At 39.2% G+C, this 24,399-nt stretch overlaps 1 protein-coding gene across 3 annotated transcripts in view; it reads left to right on the plus strand.

The window, feature by feature from the left end:
- Positions 1-24,399, plus strand: part of NT5DC1 (5'-nucleotidase domain containing 1) — a 120,546-nt gene that overhangs the window by 89,715 nt on the left and 6,432 nt on the right. For 2 of the 3 annotated variants that reach the window (XM_030853644.2, XM_060283441.2), the window contains exons 7-11: positions 5,828-6,002; positions 7,831-7,928; positions 17,373-17,491; positions 18,584-18,736; positions 22,993-23,161. In XM_030853644.2, the coding sequence (XP_030709504.1) occupies positions 5,828-6,002; positions 7,831-7,928; positions 17,373-17,491; positions 18,584-18,736; positions 22,993-23,161 (714 nt within the window). The remainder of the gene's footprint in view (positions 1-5,827; positions 6,003-7,830; positions 7,929-17,372; positions 17,492-18,583; positions 18,737-22,992; positions 23,162-24,399) is intronic. The other variant, XM_060283442.1, reaches the window with a different exon arrangement.

Raw genomic sequence — 24,399 nt, forward strand, 5'->3', positions numbered from 1 at the left:
TCTTCACCGTCACATATATTCTTCGCTTATAAAGTGAAAATAATTTTTTGAAACTTAAAACCTTGATGGTTTAGATCCATTTTAACATAAGACATAGGTTTGAGAATTTTCATCAGATAACATTAAACATGCTTAATCTGGTTTTGCATTTCTAGCCAGAATAGTGAGGACCAAGCTTTTCTGGGGCGGGGGGCGAAATGGTTTTCAGAAAGCTATCTGGTTTTATAAGGGTGTTATATAGCAGTGTTTCTCAAAGTGTGGTCCTTGGACTAATCACCTAAACTGGGAAACTGTTAGAAATGCACATATTCAGGCCCCACCCCTAACCTACTTGAATCCGAAACTCTCAGAGTATTTTAACAACGACTACTCTACAGAAATTCTGTTTTGGGGAGATTGCATACATGCGTACCTCAGAGATATTGTGGGTTCAGATCCAGACCACAACAATAAAGCAAATATCACAGTAAACCAAGTCACACGAATTTCTTGCTCTCCCAGTGCATATAAAAGTTATGTTTTTACTTTACTGTGGTCTGTTAAGGAGGAGAAACACTGTGGAAATGGGTGTTCATTGTGACTAAAGAGTTATCTGCCTGTGACATCACCATGAGGTGTAGACTCAGGCAATCCTAAGATTATAAAATGGTCCATCTAAGCCATCTGTTTCACAGGTTTGCAAGTGTCTTGTTGGCCAGGTGTGAGTCTCTGGAGCCCAGAGACCCACCAGGGATCTCTAGGGTGGGGCACAGTAATTGATATTCGTTACAAGTGCTACACCAGATTCATATTGCTCTCAGTTTGGGAATCATGGATTCAGGCATTATAACTTACTTCCTCCCCCTAGTTCCTCTATCAGGTCTTGTGGACCAAGTCAGTGTCCCTTAGCTGTCAGTGCTCTTGCATTTGAATGTTTAAATTTCATATGCTTTCCCTTCTCTCCAGTCTCATCTCCAACACAAGTCTTCTCTTTATCAGGCAAGGTTCTTCATTCAGTGTTCATGCCCATGTGTGATATCGCACATCACCAGTAATTAATATGTATTAGTTGCCTCTTATGTATAAAGCTGTATGTTAGGCAATCAGATACTGTAAAGTTAAGAAATCCCTGCTCTCTGAGAGCCAGTGATATACAATGACGCATGCAAGATATACAGATAATAATAGCAAAAGTTCTAGTTCTTATAGCTTAGAGCCATAATTCTTAATCCTGACTGTACATTGAAATTACTTGGGGAGCTTTAAAAAAATATCAGTGGCATCACCCCAGCCCAGACCAATTAAATCAGAATCTTTGGGGTAGGTAACAGATACAGAGATGAAAGTCAAATACTATTAATGTAAAATTTTATAAATTATGTTTTTCAGTACATTTTAAACTTCATTTCTCAATTCTTATTTGTTGTCCTTTTCCAAGCATTATATTTAGCACATAGATACTCACTTTACCCAATCTAGACATTCAAGATTTCTTAATTTACAAATATATTAGATAGAAACAAATCATACAGGAACCATAAACAAGAAATCTGTTTTAATATTAAATTTCAGTTTCATCTTTTGCCTTCTATAAATAAACAAATGAAATCTAGAACATATTTAATCTATTGTTTATTTCCTTCATCCTTCAAAAACTATTTCAGTATCTCTTGGCCAAAAAAATCATATAGTATATGTATATTTCAGAAAATTATATCATCTCTTACAGCAAGTACATTTAAACAGTTCATGGCTAAACATTTTAGCTATTCACTAGCATGCTCTTCTATAACCTATAAAGGTTGTAAATATTTCAGTCTCTCCTAAATTATGTTCTGCAGTGGAAATAACAACAGACCTTATTTGGAGGCTGATGGTGGAGGTGTTATTAGCATCCTGGCATCTCTAATCCCCCTGCACAACAGCTTTGAGAACTGTAGCCACAAATCACACAAACAGTAGTGATACAGTAAGTGAGGAAGATGCTTACTACCGCCATGATGATAGAAATCGTGATGTGGCACGATTACCTATTAGACTAAAAAAGGTATTTTTATTATTCAAGTTGTACTTTTTTTTTTTTTTTACCACTAGAGGTCCCTCAATCCTTAATCATGTTTGAGACATGCAGGCCATTTTCAGTGCCCGTCAGACTGTCGCAACACTTGGCTGTTATTTCCATGACTCTATATTAACCCAATTTTTAATATAAAAGGACAAAACTTTTATTTTTAGAACTAGCTTTTTAAAAATTATACTTTTAATCCCATCTGGATACAGAAAATACCAGTATCTAAGGAGAGAAGAGGGATGGAAAGGCCAGGAAAATGAGTTAATAAAATGGCAGTGAAATAGAATTCCTTTGAGGTTAAGTGAAAACACAGTCTGCTTTGTGAGTTGGGAACAAACAAGACCATTCCTTTCTTTCCACCTTAGGTCTCAATTCCTTGTCTTGTCTATTCAGTGTTACTCTATCAGTATAAAAATATATTTAACACGATTATTTTTATCAATAGGGGTAAAAAAAGAAGGTACTTTAGATAGCATGACTTCGATAGGACATGAATGATACAGTTTTTTGTCACAGTTAGGTAATATGTTACAAATCATATTATTACTTTGATTTTAAATAAACATAAATGTTCCTTTGTCTGTCCCTGAACTAATTTAAATATTCATTCATTGAATGATTGCTCCCTGCTGAACAAAAAGGCAGACTCCCTACCTTTAGGCAAATAATTTAATAGGCAGTTATTATTCCAGTGTAGTATGTTTAACATAAATTCCTTTGATTTAATAGCTTGATTTATTTCAACAAAATGTGAGCGTGTATTAGAGACAGCAATACTAAATTTTAAACTTCAAAATTGCTAAGAGAACAGATCTTTATGTCCCCACCACAAAAAAAGAATTTTGTGACATAATAGAGGTGTTAGCTCATGCTATAGTAGTAATCATATTGCAATATGTATGTGTCAGATCAACACGTTGTACACCGTAGACTTACATAGTATGTAAGTTTATATGTCAGTTATATCAATAAAAATAGAATTTAAAAAGATGAGTATAGTCATATTAATATACCTATTTCTTTAATGATTTAAGGTTACATGGGAATGAAAATATTTTACCCAACAACAGTTAGTGATCTTTTATAGCAAGAGCGACCCATAACTTGCCATGGGGTATCTGTTTGTACAGGACTTGTCTTTTTTAGTTTGTTCATTTCACTCTGGCTTGTGAACAAAAGGAGGACAACCCCATTATTTCCTCAGAGAGTAATTTTCTCCAACTAGGCTATTACGTTTGCACTCTTTTAGATTAGGCTTATTAAGGGAAACTAATACTAATCTAGGCAAGAATTTTTAAATATAGTATTTAAATGTATATGTTTTATTTTATTCATTTGGAAATGAAATAGTAGCTTTTTAACAGTAACTTATATTTTGATCACTAGATGGCAGTAAGCACATATAGCTAAGGAAAAAATAGCCTTTTCTCAGCAATTGTTTTTGAATACAGATGCTTAAGTATATAAATGTTCTCAGCATTACATACTACAAATCTTTTGTTATCCAGCCCATAATATTACTGTTGCTACAAAAGCTTTGTTTTTCTGGGTGAAATAATCTTACATATGATTCCTTTAGATAAATTCTGGGAAAGACAGCTTCTGCCATTGCTTTGATAGCCACTCACTCATCAAACTATTCTATTTTTAGTTATTTAATTTTATTCTTTTGTCTTCCTTAAATTAGTCCTCTACTACTAGTACCTCCTCTTTCGTGAAAAGCAAAGTATATTTTAATTTTTTTAAGGGCCATTACATAGCTTCTGGGATATTAAGAGATCCTAGAGATTTACACATGTGTTCTCTGTAGGGCAAAATACAAGAGCACGAACTTTGTTTTTGTTCTTGGTGTTCTGATGTCTGAATATTATTCTCATTTTGTAACATTCTTTATTTTGTTAAGTAATTTTTTTAATAGGGTTATGATTAATTCTTACAATGTATTATTTTCTGAACAGAGATGCTGTAGGCTGCAAATAATAGATATCCTTAATGTTTAAGCTCATTAAATTGGGTTGTTTTACATGACCAGGACATTGGAAGGAATTATCCTGTTAGGTTAGACTGGTAGACACCCACCCTCCCTGAGCACCTAGCCCCTCAGAGGAGGATGAAACCTCAAACAAAATCAGAATACTCTTTAGCAAAGAAGGAGGGGAGTGGATTTGGGCAATCAGACAACAGTATTTGCTACCATTTCTGCTTTTGTTTCTTCTTTTTTTTTTTTCTTAAGAGACTCTTCTGTCCTGACATTCTTGATATATAACTTTCATTTCATTTATTTTAAGTGCATGACATTGTACAGAATTACAGTTATAGCCTATATCTATTGCACAGTTTATAATTCACTACAAGCTCGTTCACTTCTTGTTTTGTTTATGCCTGTGTCTTTTTCCTAGCAGTTAAGGAAAGTAGGAACTCAGGTTCTCTTTATTTGCTTACTACTGCTATCATGCCCAAAGAACAGTATCTCTAAAGTGCTTTATGAATCTAGTAGCATTTCAACCAAATCTGCAATTATGTGCCTAAGTACTCATAACTTTTAAGGCATCATATCAAACATAGTGGGTGCATCTGACCAGGATTTCTGGAAATGTTGGTACCAGCTGCTTCGGAGCTCAGGCTGACCCCCTGGGCTCTAAAGACCCAAAGGGACAGAGCTGGCAAGCCCAGCTCAGTGACTCAGGTTCTTCGGCTTTCACTGTCAACTGCACTGCCTTCCTGCCTTTTCTTTTTCTTTTTCTTTTTCTTTTTTTTTTAATGATTTTTTAAATAATTTTTATTCATTTTTTTGCTGCGCTGGGTCTTCATTGCTTTGTGCGGGCTTTCTCTAGTTGCAGCGAGCGGGGGCTACTCTTCATTGCGGTGCTCAGGCTCCTCATTGCAGTGGCTTCTCTTGTTGTGGAGCACAGGCTCTAGGGGCGCGGGCTTCAGTAGTTGCAGCATGCAGGCTCGGTAGTTGCGTCTTGGGGGCTCTAGAGCACAGGCTCAGTAGTTGTGGCGCACGGGCTTAGTTGCTCCACGGTATGTGGGATCTTCCTGGACCAGGGCTCCAACCCATGTCCCCTGCTTTGGCAGGTGGATTCTTAACCGCTGCACCACCAGGGAAGTCCCCTTCCTGCCTTTTATGACTTGTTTTTCCATTTAACATCACATCACCTCCCAGGGGCTGTAATAGACCAGGGCCTCTCGTCTCAGTTTCATCTGAAACAACACTGACTCAGGAACCCAGCTCCCTTCTCCACTGCATCATGCCAAAGACGTGTTCCTGGTGCGTTATCTAAATATATATTTGTTTGTTATCCGTATTCAGCAAATATTTGTTGAATGATTGAAAGAATATTTATTAATTGACATTGCAAATGCAGTAAGATTTTCTTTGATTTGTTATCCGTATTCAGCAAATATTTGTTGAATGATTGAAAGAATATTTATTAATTGACATTGCAAATGCAGTAAGATTTCTTTGATTTGAAAATTTGATCAAATTTTCTTTGATTTGTATTGTGTTTATCGTGTTATCTGTTTTAACACTTTATCAGTCCTTGTCAAATAACCAAAAAATATTTTCAACTGACATTCTCAATCATCATGTTTTTAAGAACAAGAAAAGTATTCTTAAAAAGCAATTAGTAATGGCATCGTTGCTGGATTATTCGAACCTAGTTTTTATCCTTTTAGCTTTATCTATAGCTTTGAGAGAGAGGAACTTGTTCGAGAATACACTGAGTCAAAAATTTTAAAAAGAAAAACCTCCTTGATATTTTTATTTTTCAGAAAACTGTGGAATATATTTTCCAGAAATAAAAAGAGATCCAGGCAGGTATTTACACACTTGTCCGGAATCTGTTAAAAAGTGGCTTCGACAGCTAAAAAATGCTGGGAAAATTCTTATGTTAATTACCAGTTCTCACAGTGATTACTGTAGACTCCTCTGTGAATATATCCTTGGGTAAGTGACGAGTCATTTCGTTTTCATGATCTTATAAAATGCTGATAACAAATTACACCAGTGCTTTTTCAGAAGTGTTAGCCATGACCATATCATTATATTAAACAATGCTGAGTGACAAGTGGTTGTTTCTCATAACAGCCCTTAACATCTCCTGACAGAAACACACCCCAAGTACATTGTAGCAGAGCGGTATTACCGGGTCAGTATGCTCAGAGCCCGTTCATAGTCTGGGCTTTAGCTTTTCTGAAAGGTGGATGGACCGCATGTGCTTTGGGCAGTCCTCCGTGAATTTGGTTTCTCAGCTTTGGATGATTATTGAGGGACACTGAGTTGTAGATTATAGCCCCTGTTACTTACCTGGAATACAATCCCTCTGTAGCCATTTCCGTGTGGAGCCAGGCACTTCCCCATTTACACGGCCAGGGGTGGGATTGACATCCATGAACATCGAGGCAGCATAAATGCATAGACTTAAAATAAGACAGTCGTGGGCTCAAGCCCTGCCTTGCAACTCACCCCGTGACCTAGGGTAGGTTCTATGACCTCTCTAAGCCTCAATTTCACCATCTTAAAGATGGGACAGTAGTATCTCATAGGCGTGACAGGAAGTTTAAATAGCACAATACAGGTAAAAGTATGAGAGTAGTTGGTAAGGCTCAGCAAGTGTTAATACTTATCTGTGGCATTCTTACGGGCAATGCCAGGGAATATCCATGGTCAGAGCCAGATTCTAAAATGAGCTGTTAGATCTCCCCTACTGTTTCCTCAAATTTTAGCAGATACTGTACTGAATTGCCGTGAGTATGAAGCAAATTTTAGCCTCAAAACTGACCTCTTGCCAACCTGTTTAGCTTCCTGATTTCCATGTTCCTCAGCACATGTGGATTCAGATTGGCCTATGGTGTACTTACGGTCTGTCGGTGGTTTTCTGCTTTCTGATTAATGTATAGGTTTGGGATCCTTGAAGTGAATTAAGGCTGCAGCCCTGTATACCTTGGAAAGTGCCTTTTGTAGAGACATTTGCTGTCCTGGTAGTGGGACCATGCTTCAGAATAAACACTTGGAAGTCTTAATTTCTTTTTCATTAGCATAGATTACCAAACTTTTTCTTCATATCTTAATTCCTCTGCAGTGTCGTTTTGCTGTGTAAAAGTATTCTGGAATGTTGGGTAAATATCTCCCCAATGTAATAGTGAGTCTGTCAGGAGCAAGGACTATCTTTCCTTTGCTGTCCCAAATAATCCTTAATACAGTGTTAAATACAGACTAAAAAACAATTATTATTGTTGCCTAAAAATTACCATATTGTAATACTACCCTGAGTTTCAAAATAAGGTATCTTCACATTTTGAACACCCTCTGAAAGATGTCATCTGACCTGTTACAATGCTAGCTTTCTGTAGGACCCATGTAACACACAAAATTATTAATAACTCTTGATGCTAATAAATCCAGACAAATTTCAGGCCCCAAATTTGAAAACTTAGCTCGTGAGTATTTTAGGTGTTAGAAACTATTGAATTTACACACTATAATTATTGCCATAGTGAGAAAACCAGCTTAGCACCTAGAGTTAATGAGTTAATATGCTTTTTTCCCCCTTATGTTTGTATTGATACTTCAGGGTGGTGTCAGGATGATTAGTGCTTGACTACCTTCTATTTCCAGTGTAAGGTTCACCTTAGAATGTATTGAAAGCATAGAGAAGTTAATCAAAAGATCAGAAATGATGCTGTGGTCAAATAGGCAAAGATTAAGTTCTGTTTTATATGGACCTTTTCTAATTCCTTAAAATAAATGTATGAAAAATATCATTGCTTTTTAGGAATGATTTTGAATATCTTTTTGACATTGTGATTACAAATGCATTGAAGCCTGGTTTCTTCTCTCATTTACCAAGTCAGAGGCCTTTCCGGACACTTGGTAAGTTAACATTTTGTATCTTTACTCTCCTATTTAAGATTTGTTCATTCACTTACTCAATAAATACCTGTTGGCTGACAGCCATGTACAAAGCTCTGTGTTAGATGCAACAAGGGGAATAAAAGAGATACCAGGTGTTCTTCCCCCTCATTGGGATGCATAAACAAGCACATAAGCAAGTTGGTAAATGCCTGGGATATGATTACAGGTCATGTTACCTGTTGAGATGGAAATGACTGCCTGGTGAGGTAGTAAACCGGGAGGCCACCTTAGAGTGCCTGGCCAGGGGACGCCTGTCTGAAAAGGTCAGGTGAGGTGACTTGCTAGGCGGGACCTGCGGGATGAGTAATGAGAAGAGCAGAGGAAGTGTATCCCTGGCAATGGGACAAACAAATGCAAAGCCTCCGTGTGAGGGTAGTTTGGGCTCGTTCCTGTGACAGAGAAGGGACCTGTGATTCTGGCACACAGTCATGGCCAGAGAAGGGGTGAAATTAGGGAGGCAGGCAGCCTCATACACTGTGGAAATGGTTTTAATTTTTATGCCAAAAGCAACCTGAAGCTATTCAGTTGAGATGTACGAGTGACATAGAGACCTTTTTGGCTGCTGGGTGGGGAATGGATTGGATGTGGGGAAGGATAGAGAGAAAGAGGGAGACCAGGCAATTGAATGTCGCAAGTGAGACATTGCGGTGCTTTGGTCTGAGGCGGCAGTACTGGAAATGGAGAGAGGTAGACATATTTAAGATACACTGTGCAGATGGAAAACTCAAGACTTGGTGATGCTTTAGAAGCAGCAGATGAAAAGGGAGTTAATCAAAAATGACTTCAGGTTGCTGATTTTTCTTTTTTCTGAATTGAGCAAATGGATGAATGGTGGGACCATTTACAGCCATGAGGAAAAATACAGAGAAAAAGTTTGTGCAGGGTGGTTCTTAATATAACTATTAAGCACTCATTTTTCAACGTATTAATTTTGAAATGACTGTAAGTTATCTAACTGGAGCTCTCAATTAGGAAATTTATATAAATGAGCCTGGAATCCAAGAGAACAGGTGTAGGTTCAGGATATAAATTTGGGATTCATCAGCTCATAGAGGGGTATTTCAAGCCTTGGGCTTACATGAGATCACATAGAGGGAGAATACAGATAGGCAGAAGGCCCAGACCAAGCTCTGACACACTCTAACATTAAGGATAGAAAAGAAAGAGTGTGATGTAGGAGCAGACAGATTATAGTGGGGGAAATAGAGTACAACATTCATAAACCGGTGAGGAGAGGAGAGAGTGGTCACCTAGGGCAAATGCTACTGAAAGTCAATTGGAAAAGGAAAGAGAAATGTCCATTGTAGTGGACAAGACAGAGATCACTGGTGTCTTGAGCACTGATAGATATAGAACCAGACTGCAGTATCTTTTTTTTTTTTTTTTTTTTTGCGGTACGCGGGCCTCTCACTGTTGTGACCTCTCCCATTGTGGAGCAATGGCTCCGGACGCGCAGGGTCAGTGGCCATGGCTCACGGGCGCGGCCGCTCCGCGGCATGTGGGGTCTTCCCGGACCGGGGCACGAACCCGTGTCCCCTGCATCGGCAGGTGGACTCTCAACCACTGCGCCATCAGGGAAGCCCAGACTGCAGTATCTTGAAGAGTTCATTGGAGGTAGTGGAACCCATGAGTGTAAACAACTTTTTCTAGAATTTTAGCTATGAAAATAGTCAAACAATTGAGGTTTTAGGTAGAAGACAGTGTAGGATCAAGGGCATACAGATGGTCCCCGATTTACAGTGCTTCAACTTAGATTTTTTGAGTTCATGATGGTTCAAAAGCAATACACATTCAGTAGAAACTGTACTTCAAATTTAGAATTTTTTTTTTTTTTTTTTTGCGGTACGCGGGCCTCTCACTGTTGTGGCCTCACCCGTTGCGGAGCACAGGCTCTGGACGCGCAGGCTCAGCGGCCATGGCTCACGGGCCCAGCCGCTCCACAGCATGTGGGATCTTCCCGGACCGGGGCACGAACCCGTGTCCCCTGCATCGGCAGGCGGACCCTCAACCACTGCACCACCAGGGAAGCCCTAAATTTAGAATTTTAATCTTTTCCCAGGCTAGCAATATGCCTTTTAATACTCTCTCTTGATGCTGGGAATGGGCAACAAGCCACAGCTCCAGTCAGCCAATACCTCAGATCATGAGGTTAAACAGCCAGTACACTTACAACCATGCTGTACCCATACAACCATTCTGTTTTAATTGAATACTGATTCAGTAAATTCCATGAAGTATGCAATACTTTGTTGTAAAACAGGCTTTGTGTTAGATGACTTTGCCCAGTTGTAGGCTAATGTAAGTGTTCTGAGCATGTTTAAGGTAGGCTAGGCTAATGTTCGGTAGGTTAGGTGTATTAAAGGCATTTTTGACTTAAGGTATTTTCAACTTATGCTGCTTTTGTCGGGTTGTAACTCCACTGTAAATCAAGGAAAACCTGTAGTTTATTGTTTTTAACTGAAGATACTCGAATATGCATTATGCTGATGAGAATGGTCTAGTACAGTTGATTTCAACTGTGGCAGTTTTGCTCCTCAGGGCAACTTTGGCAACGTCTGGAGACATTTGGTTGTCACAACTTTGGAGGAGGGGGTACTACTGGCATCTAGTGGGTAGAGGCCAGAGATGCTGCTAACCAACCTACAGCACACAGGACAGCACCCCTACCGCCACCAAAAAAGAATTATCTGGCCCCAAATCTCAGTAGTGCCAAGGTTAAGAAACCCTGGCCTAGTAGAAAGGCAGGGATCGATGGTGTTTTTTATATATTGGTTTAATGTCTTATATAAATCTTTGATGTTAAAAAAATAATCAGGGATTCAGTCACTTTGTTGTGTACCTGAAACTAATACAACGTTGTAAATCAACTATATTCCAATGTAAAATAAAAATTAAATTTAAAAAAAAGAAATAATCAAGGTGTCAAATAGGACTCTTTGTATTAAACCAGGAAAAAAATTTCAATGTTTTTCCCGTCTTCACAAACTTATATTTAAATACATTAACTAAGTACTCAATAGATGTTTATTTTTACTTTTATCTTCAAGGTTTTCATATTTTGTTCCAAGAAAATCCTTGTCTGTTCTGTACCTACAGTAGTACTTATGCCGTTTCACCAAGGTTTTTATTAAAATTTTACTCAGACACACAAACACCAGTAACAGAAAACAATGCACATTAAAAATATACCAAATTTTTTAACATATTGGAGACCACAAACGCATCAACTTATGCTGACAAATTACTGTACTTTGTGCAGTATTTCTATTTAATTGAAGAGTATTCAGAGATATAAGGGTAAGCTTTTAAAAACTATAACCATGTAGAGGTACCTATCTTATAACCTCTGTGCAGTATTTTCTTTTGGTTTTATACTATCAATTTGGATTTGAGGACTGACATAATAATAGTTATCCAAACTATATTTTCAGATATTATATTCATTAAAAGACTTGATAGTCACCTTGGCTGAATTTAAAGTATGAAAATGTTATAAGTCTTAACTTTAAGAGTTGAAAAGTCTGGATGGATGATATAGGACCCAAAGTCCTATCACCATTGTCTATAATGATTAGAATAAAATGCCTATGGACCTCAGAATGTATGGGATTTCATGCCTTTATATAGATATAGAGCTTGTCTCCGTTTTTTCACATCCAGAAGGGATTAGACTAGAAGCTCTCTAAGGTACTTTCCAGCTTTAGTTTTCTGGTCCTCTGATTTAACATATTTTGGTGTAAGACACAGTGAATCCTGCAGTTTCTGGAGCTGATACAAAATAGTTTATTCACATTTAGAGGGCAAAAGGATTGCCAGAACTATTATTAATAAGAGGTTCATACTGCTCATATTAAAGAATCTCTAATACATTGTGTTCTGTTACAGTGTTTACTTTGCTGCTGATTCTGATTCTTCTACCTCTAACTGCTCTATCTCTGTTTCCACTGCTGGTTTCCCTTCACCTTTCTTGTTAAATGTCGCTACTCTCTAGCGTTCTGCATTGACCCTCCTTTCTTCTCCTGCTGTTGTCAGCTTTCTACCACCCTCTGGTTTTAACTGTCACCTGTTCGCTAATGACTCCTAATTCCTTAATTCTTGGTTTCACTTTTCCCTGACTTACAGAGGCCTGTTTCTATCTGTCTTCTAAGCTTTCCATGCCCCAGAGCCCTGGCATCACATGAAAATTGACTTACCTATAACAACTCATTCATTTCCCATATTCCATAACTCTGTTATAACTTTTCGAACCACAGATCTTGCCTAAGTTAGGGAAATCTGTCATCTTCAGCTCCTCTCTCCCCTTAACAACTAACCTATCCTCCAGTTTTCTCAAGTTTGTCACCTGCCACTCCCTTATCATCCCTTGTATGAATTGGCACAGTATTACATCAGGTCCTGGTTATTACAGTACTTAACTGATCTCTCAGCCTTGTAACCCACCAAACATCCCACATACGGCAGTTAATGTTACTGTACAAGTCATGTCAGTTGGCCCTTACGTGACAGTCCAGTGTCTTCGTAAATCAGATCATTGCTCCGAATGATTAAAGTTAGAAGTAAAATTAAGGCAAAGAAGCTTGTTGGGATGGAAGGCACGGTGAGCCAATCCCAGAGACCCCAGCGCTGCAGCATCCTCTGCGCAGTTGTACAGGACTGATGGCAGCCGTTGTCATGGAGGCGCCGAAAGGGAGGGTGGGGACTCAGCAGGTGGGGGGCTGAGCTCCATTCAGCTTGATCCCTACAGGGGCTTAAGGACTGTTTGGGGGCGGGGAACCTCTTCTAGGCAAAATCTGTTATCTCACGACTCAGCTCCTCAGCAGAGCTAAGGCTTGGTGCGGGGAGGGAGTCCGTCCACCTTGCAAGATTGTAAATTCAGTGGGGAGAGGGACCACGCCAGTCTCCTGCTACCAACTACCCCTCCCCCGCGCCGCCCAATTTGGGAATCATGACCCAACTTGCTGTCTTTGGTGTCTTGGCCTCAGCTTTCACCTATCCACTGACTCCCAGATGTTGCCCCAGCTGTCTTTGCCAGAACCTCACACCATATTTTGTCTTGTATACCAGACACCTCCACCCAGTATTCTGAAATCAAACTTGATTCTCCTTCCACCTTGAAAGCAATCAACAACCAAATATGCTGGTCACCTTGTATTCCTTACCTGCATTACTTGACCAGCCGCTGAATAAACCCAGCTGGAAACCTTCATCATCTTCACCCTTTCACATCCAGGAGGCTGTGCATCAAGTCCTGGGGGGGTTTGTTTGTTTCTTGTTTTGTCTTGTATTTTTCATAAAGTCCTGTTTAATCTACCTCAGAAATATCTCATCTCTGCCGTCCCCTCCCTTCCCGTTAAGCTTTGATCATTCTTCCCCATTCTACCTCGTCCCTCTGCCTCCCTTTATACCTCTATTTCTATCTCTTGCCCACTGCCCTCAAATACTTTTCATTGGCATAGATTTCTATTTGTCACTTGCTTTTAATTTCAATATATTTTGTATTGCTCACTTATTACTGTTAGACTTACAATATATTTCATATATTTATCACACACACAATCTCATTGGCTCCCCACTCCATATAGCACCCTAAGGCTAAATCTGGTTGCTAGGTTACCTTTTCATCTTCATTCTCACTGCTCCCCACAGGTGCCCATTACTGTCTCCTTGGTGAAATGAATGCCTTTTATTGTTCTATCAGGTTTTTGTTTTGTTTTATTTTCCTGCTGTTCTTTCTACATCAGTGTTTCTCAGACTTCACACTCAAATCACCTAGGGATCTTGTTAAAATGGAGATTCTGATCCAATAGGGCTGGGCAAAAGGCTTCAATTTGCATTTCTAAACAGATTTTCTGTTGAAACAGATGCTACTGGTCAGATCACCAAGACGTACTTTAGTAAGACCAAGAGGATGTCTTAGTGAGTACATTTAATTGAAGGTTGTTATTCTGAAAAGAAATAAACTTCCTATCATTTTAGGTGTGGAAATGAGCTAGTTAGTTAAGCATATTTAACTAAACGACCAAAGCCAAAGTAGATAAAGGGTAAGAGTAGGAGTTTCACTTTCTGTTTATGAAATTTGCTCCAGCTCACTGGTAAAGTATTTATTTCCTTTAATAGTATAATTTCCATTTTATAGTCCCCAACACAGGCAGGCATTTTAGGAGGTATTTTACTTGAAAAGTATCTTACTGCCCATTCCAAAAACAGTGGAGAAAGTGTGTATGAAAATCCATAATTGGTGAGAAATTTTTCTAGCTCAAAATTGAAGAAGAGATGTATAAAGCAAATATGAACTGTTTAGTGAAGTTCATATTAGAAGGAGTCCTAGAAACCAAAACAATTATAAATATATTTTAATCATAAATCACTGTTAAGTAAACCCCTAGCAAGTCAGAGGTCGCTCCTAGAAAATAAACATTCTGAGCTCAAGAACTCAGACCATCTAGTTCACTGCCATATCCCTCTATGTAAATTGGTTTGTGAAAGATTGTTGAAATAAAGAGTGAAAGAAGAAAAGAAAGAAATCCTGGTGGGATTTTGTTTGATCCCACCAGGCGAATTCTGTCATGTTTGTAACTTTTTCCTTGTAACAACATTTCACATGTCTATCAAAAAAAGACTATTAAATAAATCATGGAATTTAAAAAAACAGGCAGATCACAACATATTATCAATAAAATAAGGTTTTAAAATATCAAGTTACAGAACAGTGTGCCGAATATGCTGATATTTGCATTTAAAAGGGAGGAGGGGTCACGGGTGTTGTATTAGTTTGCTAGGGCTACTGTAACAAAATACCGCAGACTGAGTGGCTGAAACAAAGGAAATTTCTTTTTTCACTGTTCTGGAGGCTAGAAGTCTGAGGTCAAGGTGTCAAAAAGATTGGTTTCTTCCGAGGCCTTTCTTCTTGGCGTATAGATGGCCATCTTCTCCCTGTAGCATCACATGGTCTTTCTTCTGTGTCCTAATTGCCTAATTATGTGTCCTAATTTCCTCTTTTTATGAGGACGCCAATAGTATTGGATTAGGGCCCACCCCATAGCCTCATTTTAGCTCAGTCACCTCTTTAAAGGCCCTGTCTCCAAGTACAGTCACATTCTGGGGAACAGGGTTAGTGCTTCAGCATATGAATTTGAGGGGACCACAGTTCAGCTCATAATAGATATATACATGTGCCCAAACTAATCAAATTGTATGCTTTATGCGCAGTTTATTGTATGTCAATTATACCTCAATAAATGTATTTCGAAAGTAGAGAAAAAGAATATATATTTATATATGCTTTTGTATGCATAAAAGAATGATTACCTTTTTTAGAAGAGGTGAGCACATAGCAGGTAGAGTTCAAAATTGAGTCTTTTAAAAATACTTAAATGTATTACTGATTCAAAAACATCACACAAATACATACTTTTAAAACATTGGTAAGGTAGTAACACCAAAGGCTCTGGGAGTTGGGAGAAGCTGCTGGGAGCCGCCGCAGGAGCCAGTTCTGACGTCACACCAGTCAGGCCCAGGCACATGAGTTCTCTGGCTCTCTGTCTTATCTGAGTCGTGGAGCTTGCTTTCTTCAAGGCTGTCAGCCACAGCCTTGACTGACATTTCCCCATATTAATTTTGTAACTATTATGCTGACTAAAAATGTACTGTTTTGTTTTTTTGTTTTTACTTGTCTATATGGTCTTACAGTTAAAAAATGAGATTTACTTTGTTATTGTAAAACACAGCTGTATCCAGAAGCAAATTATAGTTTTCAAAAGAGTTTTAGTTTGATTTACTATTTGCTTTCATTGATTGTTGTCTTACTCCTTGTCTTCTACCCCTAATTTGAAGTCCTTTGAGGGGTGATTGTAGCAGTTTGGTAACTTTGGGCAAATTCCTTAGCTTCTCCAGATATCAGTTTCTGCGCCTGTGAATTGAAGGGATAGCAGCTAAGACTTCTTCAACCCTACGTGGCCCACACTCTTCCGTGTGCTCCATTTGTATTAATTCACTTATACACTCTATGAGGGAAGTACTGTTATTATCCCCATTTTAAAACTGAGGAAACAAATCACAGTCACTCTCTTATCCCCTTTGTCCTCCTCTGTTTTTTATCTATTGTATTTATTATCTTCTAATATACTTTTAAAGTAAACTTTTTCAAATCAGTGTCATCATTGTACTGCTTGCGGGGCACATTTATTTATATTATGTGAAAATGAAAGTTCATATAACTGTTTCCCAGAGATGAAAAGAAGTGTGAAAATGTTTGGGTTTATAAAGATTGTGCTTGAAGCTTCCTTGAGTTTGTTCCCTTGGACTGTGTCGCTTCCACTTCGGCTCTGATGCTTTCACAGCCCACACTGGCTCCCTGCTGCTGGAATTAATAGTTTTCTGAGTCCCACAGCTTCCCAGTTATGGAGGTTCTCCCGGAGCCCTGGAAGCTGCCCTGCATGAATCAGTACCCTGCACAGCAGCTTCCAGTGTGGGAGCTGGAAACGGGGAGGGGGAGGGAGGGGTTTGTGTAAAGTGAGTATTTTGTTTTGGTCTTTGTATAAAGAAGGGTTTCTTCCTTTTTGTTAATTACTGAGTCCCAATATGTAAGAAATTATGATTCTGTAGATTTGTTTTTAATAAGCAATGGAAAGATGCCCTTCCCACTGTTCCTGTACAGTGGGCCTCTACATATCAAATGTACATTTGCTTTCAAAAATATTTGCATACATTACTCGTTTCCCAGTTGCCATCAAACCCACATTATTTACATGGTAAGACATTCTGTGCTAAGTACAGACAGACAGACAGACAGACGTGAGAAATAATTGGTTTTCACTGTGTTTCTCCAGGAATATGCTGAGTCTGATGTGCATTAGACTCTTAATGTTAAGCTAATACGTGGTTGGTTTTTTAACTACTCTTTAGAGAATAGTAGGGTTTTCATTTGATTGTGTAGAAGAATTAAAACATGGCTGCTGAAATGTCAACCAAATAGGCATAAATATCTCTTGACCTTAAGCTGGCAGTTGCTGTGATATGGCTTTAATTATCTGTAAATGTGGTTTTAGAATTCCTTGTTCTGGAGTTCACTCATATCATTGTGATATGTTGGACTCATTTTTTATCACCAACAATGGGGGAGACTCTGCCTTTGTGAGGGAAGAGGGTGTGTAGGATATCTCTGTACCTTCCTCTCAACTTTGCTGTGAATGTAAAACCGCTCTTAAAAAAAAATCTTTGAAAAGTATATATATTTACGTCCATGAAGTGCTCATGATATATATAGGTGATCACTGAATGCTAGCTCCCATCCCCACATGGTTCCTTCTTGTACGTGTCCTACAGCCATGCCAGAGTGTGGTCTGTCCAGCTGGGTGCTATCACTTGATTAAAAAGTATGTGATTGTCCAACTGTGCTTTCAGAGAATGACGAGGAACAAGAGGCCCTGCCATCTCTGGATAAACCTGGCTGGTACTCCCAAGGGAATGCGGTCCATCTTTATGAACTTCTGAAGAAAATGACTGGCAAACCTGAACCCAAGGTATTTTCTGACTGAGCCCAGTTTACAAGGGCTTGGAGATATAAGCCCTTGTAAACTGAAACCATAACTCTAAATGCCTTCAGCATAGTTATCTGTGAGGCAATCATCTGCCTCTGCCTGTCTGCCAACCTCCTTGCCTACCTCTTCTGCTTAAATAAGCCTTTCCTTTGTTGATGTACATTGAGTCTTTCTCTGTAACAGAGAAAAACAGATATTCCAGGTAGGAGGCCACAGACCTGAGAGATACAATGGAATAGTGTGTGGGTTACTGAGGAATGTTATCCTGATAACTGTCCATCAGGAACATTTTTATGTGTAAAACAAGCAGTAACTGATTATACTATAGACTGAAGACACGTTAGCTTTTAACATCCTGGCCACATTGTTGATGTTGGACGTTGGTATATTTTTAACAGCAGGATGCTTCTAAAAAACGTTTGCCAGGAGCCCCATGAGAAGGAGGGTCAGTGGGTCACTGAGCCCTACTCCACTGGCTCGTACACTGTCACAGCCCCCTGGGGACTCCTGCCTTGGAGGTTCTAGTTCATGTTCCCTTAACCTTGTTTCCTCATCTGTAAATTAAGAGACATGGACTAGATCAATGAGGCTTTGCCTCAGAATGCCTGGGAAGGGTCCCAGAGTCCACTTGCCCAAGCCCACCCACTCTCAGAGATACTGTTTCAGCAGGTCTGGGTGGCGCCCAGAAACTGGTAAATTGGTTGTGTTGTCCATTCTTGCTAATCTAACCCTCTGTAACAGGTTGTCTCCAATATCTCACCAGCTCTTCAATTCCAGGGGCAGGTTTAACTGTAACCATATGGGCTCTTTCATTTTTATTTCAGAAAATTGAATTCACTTATCTTCTGCCTTTCTTCTACCTGCAGATGAATTGTGTAACTTCTTAAACCTGACCCCTTGTGAATCAAATAGGACAGGTCACCTGTGAAGTTATTCAAGGAAATTTAAGACGTCTCTGCTACTTTTACATCACTTAACTCTGATACCTGTTGAGGGATTTTCTTCTGCCTTCTATAAAATGAACACTACTCTTTCACAGTTCTCATGTCTCAAACAGAATTTGCTCTCTTACAGGTTGTTTACTTTGGTGACAGCATGCATTCAGATATTTTCCCAGCCTGTCATTATAGTAATTGGGAGACAGTCCTCATCCTGGAAGAGCTCAGAGGGGACAGAGACGGGAAGCCTGAGGACTCAGAGCCTCTAGAGAAGAAAGGAAAATATGAGGTAAGGGTCTCCTTTGGTTCTTTCCTTGAAAGAAAAGCCTTGTGTTTCACGTGTCTTAGAAAGTGCTTGTTTGTGCCAAGAGAGATGAAATCTGTTGGCACTTACTGTGATCTTCATGCCATCTCAGCTCTACAGTTGATCTTGTGGATAGTTCTTAAATGATGCCAAGATAAATGCTGTTGACCATTAACGTAATGGTCTGTAATGTCTGTCTTCCGAGTTCTCTACTTTCATCCAGTGCTGTGGCACCATGACCGTGTTTTGGCTGATGATGAGGCGGCCAGATCCTGACTCACTGCGGTTATACTCGACCTCTTTTGCTTGGCCATGAAAGCCCTCGTGCTCTCACTTCATGGTCTAACTTAACAAAATTGGTAGCTCCCTTAAGCTTACTCCTGAGCCACCCAAAATGAACTTAGGTAAAGACTTGAGGGAAAGAAAAGTAAAATATGTCATAAATCTAGAAAGGGAAAATAGTGTATAAAAGCAAAAATAAGCAGAAAAGAAGAAAGGTCAGAAAATAAAATGCATTTTCCTAAAGTCATTCCAGTGGAACAATCTAAAAAGAATGGAAAACACAAGTCAAAAAACAAATATCCAATCAAAAAATAACAATCAAAAGAAACTATCAAGCTATGGAAAAACATGGAGTAACCTTAAGTGCATATTACTAAGTGAAAGAAGCCAGTTCCGAAAAGGCTGCGTACTGCATACAACTATATGACATTCTGGAAAAGACCAGTGGGTGCTCAGGGGGGAAGGAGGTGCTCTATTTATCTGGAAACCTAAAACTTCTAAGAAATAAAGTCTATTTATTTTTTTTTTTTAAAAAAAGAGGGCTTCCCTGGTGGCACAGTGGTTGAGAGTCCACCTGCCGATGCAGGGGACACGGGTTCGTGCCCCGGTCCGGGAAGATCCCACATGCCACAGAGCAGCTGGGCCCGTGAGCCATGGCCGCTGAGCCTGCGCGTCCGGAGCCCGTGGTCCGCAACGGGAGAGGCCACAACAGTGAGAGGCCCGCGTACCACAAGAAAAAAAAAAGATAGCTATAAGTAGATGCAACTGAATGTTAGAATAAAGGGGTCAGGTTTCTACAAGGTTTCCACTGAGTAGCATTTGGTCTTCAGTGTGACATTGGAAGTTCTGTGGACTGAGTTAAAAAGAGCTTTAAAATAACCTTCCAGGAGGCTGGCCTTCTAATCCGAGGGATTTGGGAGGAGGTTTCCCCTAAAGAGAAATAAGGAGATTTGGTTTCTTCAAAATGATTTGAGAATGCACAGACAGTAATAAGGAAATGAAGCATCAGTGGGAATGTTTCCTTTAGCATTCCATAGACGGTAGCTCCATCCTTCTCCCACAGACCCCTTTTCTTGTTAATTAGTTATAAACACAGCATGAACAAAGAGTTAATAATTGGCTCTTCCACAGGAAACAGTGAGTCAACAGCGTGAAGATTTTATTTCCCAAGATAGAATTGAAATAATGTTCCTTTATCATCACACTCCACCTCCCCAACCCCAGCCCTGCTCCATTGAACATATATGTCCTTAATAAAGCAACCCACTGTGACTGAAGAGACAGGATTTGGTAGCTCTCTGTTGGGTGTACACACACATACACATATTTCAGAACAGTACTCAAAACTTTCATCACAACTATCAGACATAAGTAAGAGCTTATTGGATTAGCAGAGATATCTTAATAAGGCCACTCATTAAATGACCAGTCTGACACCATTGTCTTGTTCAACATATACTAAGTTTTTAATTTGTGCAAGCCTCCCTACTATGAATATCAGGGACTTATAGAATCATACACAGATCCTTTTAACAGAACATATTAGTCTGTGGATAAAAGGGGTCAGGGAGCTTGAGTATACAAATAAAGCATAACTGCCTCCAGAGGGTACAAATTATAAAAGAATTACAAACAAGACAGGATGGATACTTCATTGAGGAGAATTAGGGAAAAATTTATAAAAAATGTAGAATGTGAGGTAAACATTGAAGGACAGGTACATTTTCAACTGATGGAAATAACATTCTTGGTTCAGGAAGTAACATGAATAAGTGTACAGAGATTGTAATGTACAGGCTTCAGTACAGTCTTGACCGTAAAATAGCAGATGTGTAGGTTTGTCAGCCAAAGGCATCACTAGCAGTGTTTGGATGTGCAGGCAAGAGGGGCGAAGCTTTCGTTTAGCAGCGTGTGAAGGATGGGCTCAGCACATGGGAAGGGATGCTGTGGCGGGCTGTCCCAGCAGCCCAGCTAGAGGTGATACAAACATGAACAGTGGGCACTAGTGAGAAGGAGATGGAGAGAGTACATGGCAGATGTTCTGGAGGCACAACTAGCTGGGTGCTGGTGGTAGGAGCTGAGACGGACAACATCAATGGTTTTGAAGCACAGCCAACTGGAATTGATGGGTTTTATTCATATAAATATGGAAGTCATGAGAAAGACCTGGTTTTTTGAGGAGAGACGTTTTTGTGAGGAGAGAGATGTGATTGGTTTAATGTTGAATCCCATTTCTTTGAAACAGCTGGAGGATGAGATCAAACTGGTTTGGGAGATAGGTTAGGATAAGCAAGGAAAATTGAGAGATGTCTAAGGGAGAGAGACAAGAGAGAAAGAGAAGAAGAGAAGATAGAAACTTGGTGAGAACACTTACCATTAAGGGATGAAATCTATAAGATAAAGGCTCAATGAAAATAGGAGTGCTCCTTGTTGATATATTCAAGAAATGGCATGATTCTTTCGATTAGTGATATATATATTTTATATTTGAGAAAATGAGTCATTAAAACTTTAGCATCAGAATAAACAAAGATTAGCATCTGTCCATTTTGGCTGCTGTAACAAAATACCATAGACTGGCTGGCTTATAAACAACAAACATGTATTTCTCAGAGTTCTAGAGACTGGGAAGTCCAAGATCATGGTGCCAGCTGATTCATTGTCTGGTGAAGACCCACTTCCTCATAGACCACCATCTTCTCCCTGTACCCTCACATGGCAGAAGGGAGAAGGTAGCTTTCTGGGATCTCTTTTATAAGGACACTAATCATCAGGGCTTCATGAGGGCTCCACCCTCATGACCTAAGCACCTTTTCAAGGCCTCACCTCATAATTCCATCATCTTGGGGGTTAGGATTTCAACATAATGAATTTTGGAAGGACACAGACATTTAGACAATAACAGCATCCATAATACATTGAACCAGAAAGGGTAAACAGGTCTGTTTTCCTCTTTTCAAAGGAATAATGTGCAGCCCAGATTACCACTCAGTGTTGGCAGAACCATTATCTACATATAGCCTGTGTGATGTGAGTCATTTCTTCTCACTCATTATTTTAGAAAAGACAATGAAGTAAATAAAGAAAAACGACACTAAACTTCTCTTTACACCTTGAGAAATTATATCTAAATACACCTTAAATGTACACACAGAAGCATAGATATTTATATTCCATACTGCTCTTAAATATCTTTGGTGAAATCCAGATAGATTCTTGCTAAGTGATCTCTAAACACCATCACCTGAAAAACACATACTTTCATCTTGCTTCACAAAGTGAGTTCCAGCGCAAAGAATCATGAATCTAAAGGCATATTTGGGACTCTTTGCTGCTCCAAAATGAAGTTTTCATCAGAAAAGGATGACAGATTTTATAATCCAAATTCTATGGACGTGATAGGGTTTTTTTTTTAATTCTTAGTTTTATACTATACCCATAAAACACTGAGAAGTATTTTTTGAATGAGTCTTATTTAGTCTACAACATTTCTGTGCCTGCTATGTCCTAGGCACTAAGCCTTTAAGGATACACTAATACATGAGATAGTTCCTAACCTTCTGTAGTTTATGATCTGTCCAGGGCGAAAAGTAAATAGTATGATAATTGCAAGATAGTATGAGAAGTACCATATTAGGGATAAACTCAAGAGTGTGAGAAAATGGAGGAGACCTAATCCAACGCAACTGTGGGAAATCAAGGAAAATATCCTGGTGGCATCCAAGCCAGATCCCAAAGGATGAGAAAGGGGTTCCCAAACAAAGCCAGAGGAGAATACATTAAAGGACTACAAAGTTTTGTTTTACTTTTTATATAGTATATAGTCTGGTTAAAGTTAAACAACTGAAATTGTTGTTCCACACAGTTGTTCTATTTTGATTTACTTACTGGTGGAAAAAACTTATAATGAGGTTGAACACTAATTAATCACAGTTTCGTTATTCTATTTCTTGTTTCAGGGACTGAAGGCAAAGCCTCTAAATAGATTATCTAAAAAATGGGGCTCTTTTTTTATTGATTCAGTTTCCGGACTGGAAAATACAGAAGATTCCTTGATTTATACATGGTCTTGTAAGAGAATCAGCACTTACAGCACTATTGCAATTCCAAGTATTGAAGCAATAGCAGGTAAGGCGGATAATACTTATAAAGCTTTACCTGCTGCTGGACAGTAATGACCTGAAGTACTAGAATTCTTTTCTTTCTTTTTTTAATTTTATTTATTTTTTTATGAATTTATTTTACTTTATTTTTTTTGGCTGTGTTGGGTCTTTGTTGCCGCGCACGTTCTTTTCTCTAGTTGTGGCGACTGGGGGCTACTCTTCGTTGTGATGCACGGGCTTCTCATTGCAGTGGCTTCTCCTGTTGTGGAGCACCGGCTCTAGGCGCGCGAGCTTCAGTAGTTGCGGCACACGGGCTCAGTAGTTGTGGCTTGCAGGCTCTAGAGCGCAGGCTCAGTAGTTATGGCACATGGGCTTAGTTGCTCCACGGCATGTGGGATCTTCCCGGACCAGGGCTCGAAACCATGTCTCCTGCATTGGCAGGTGGATTCTTAACCACTGCGCCACCAGGGAAGCCCTAGAATTCTTTTCTTTAAAAGAAGAAAATTTTCCCATGGCATTTATAGATTTTTCTTGGGTAACACCTAGATATGGCAGTTTAGGTAATTAAGACCTGCCTGTCCACTGGAGCCAACTACAAATGCTGTACTTTTTTTTTTTTTTTTAAGTCTGTCTGGAGTCATAGGAGAAAGCTAGGGAAGAGTTACCAGGACAGGATGCTAAGGAAGCCAAGTAAGGTGAACCTGACTTTGGGGGCTACTTTTCCCCTTGTTTGCTAACTCAGGAGAAGGCACTCAAAGAAGTGAGTGGCCTTTTTGTAGTTTCATGAACCTACAGGGGTAGAAAGTAGAAGGTAGGGCCTGCCAAAGAAGGGGTGGGCCTGGTGGACTCTCTCAATCTCTGTTGAGACTCTGAAGGATGAATTAGAAATAGGCATTCACAGGAATTGAAGCTCAGCTTTAAATCAGCTGAATCCCTAAAACTGGATTGAGGAGATTCTAGATTGGTAGTGCCCCAAGACACCTGGTAAGAATTAATGACTGTCGTCTTTTGAGAAAGATATCATTCTAGGACTCAAATTATTTCAAAAAACAATACAAGGTTCAGCACATAATGAAAAATAACCAGGCACACAAGGGTACGAGACTACACTAACAGAAATAACCAAGTTCAAGTACAGAAAAGAAAGGAATGAGAAATTTGGTAGCTATATAAAAACTAGTAAAAAGTGGAAATTCTAAAATTGAAATATTAAAAAGTAAAAATTAAGAACTTAATGGATGGGTTTAACAGAAGATTAGACAC

The sequence above is a fragment of the Globicephala melas genome, chromosome 14 (assembly GCF_963455315.2).
Source record: "Globicephala melas chromosome 14, mGloMel1.2, whole genome shotgun sequence".
Taxonomy (NCBI): domain Eukaryota; kingdom Metazoa; phylum Chordata; class Mammalia; order Artiodactyla; family Delphinidae; genus Globicephala; species Globicephala melas.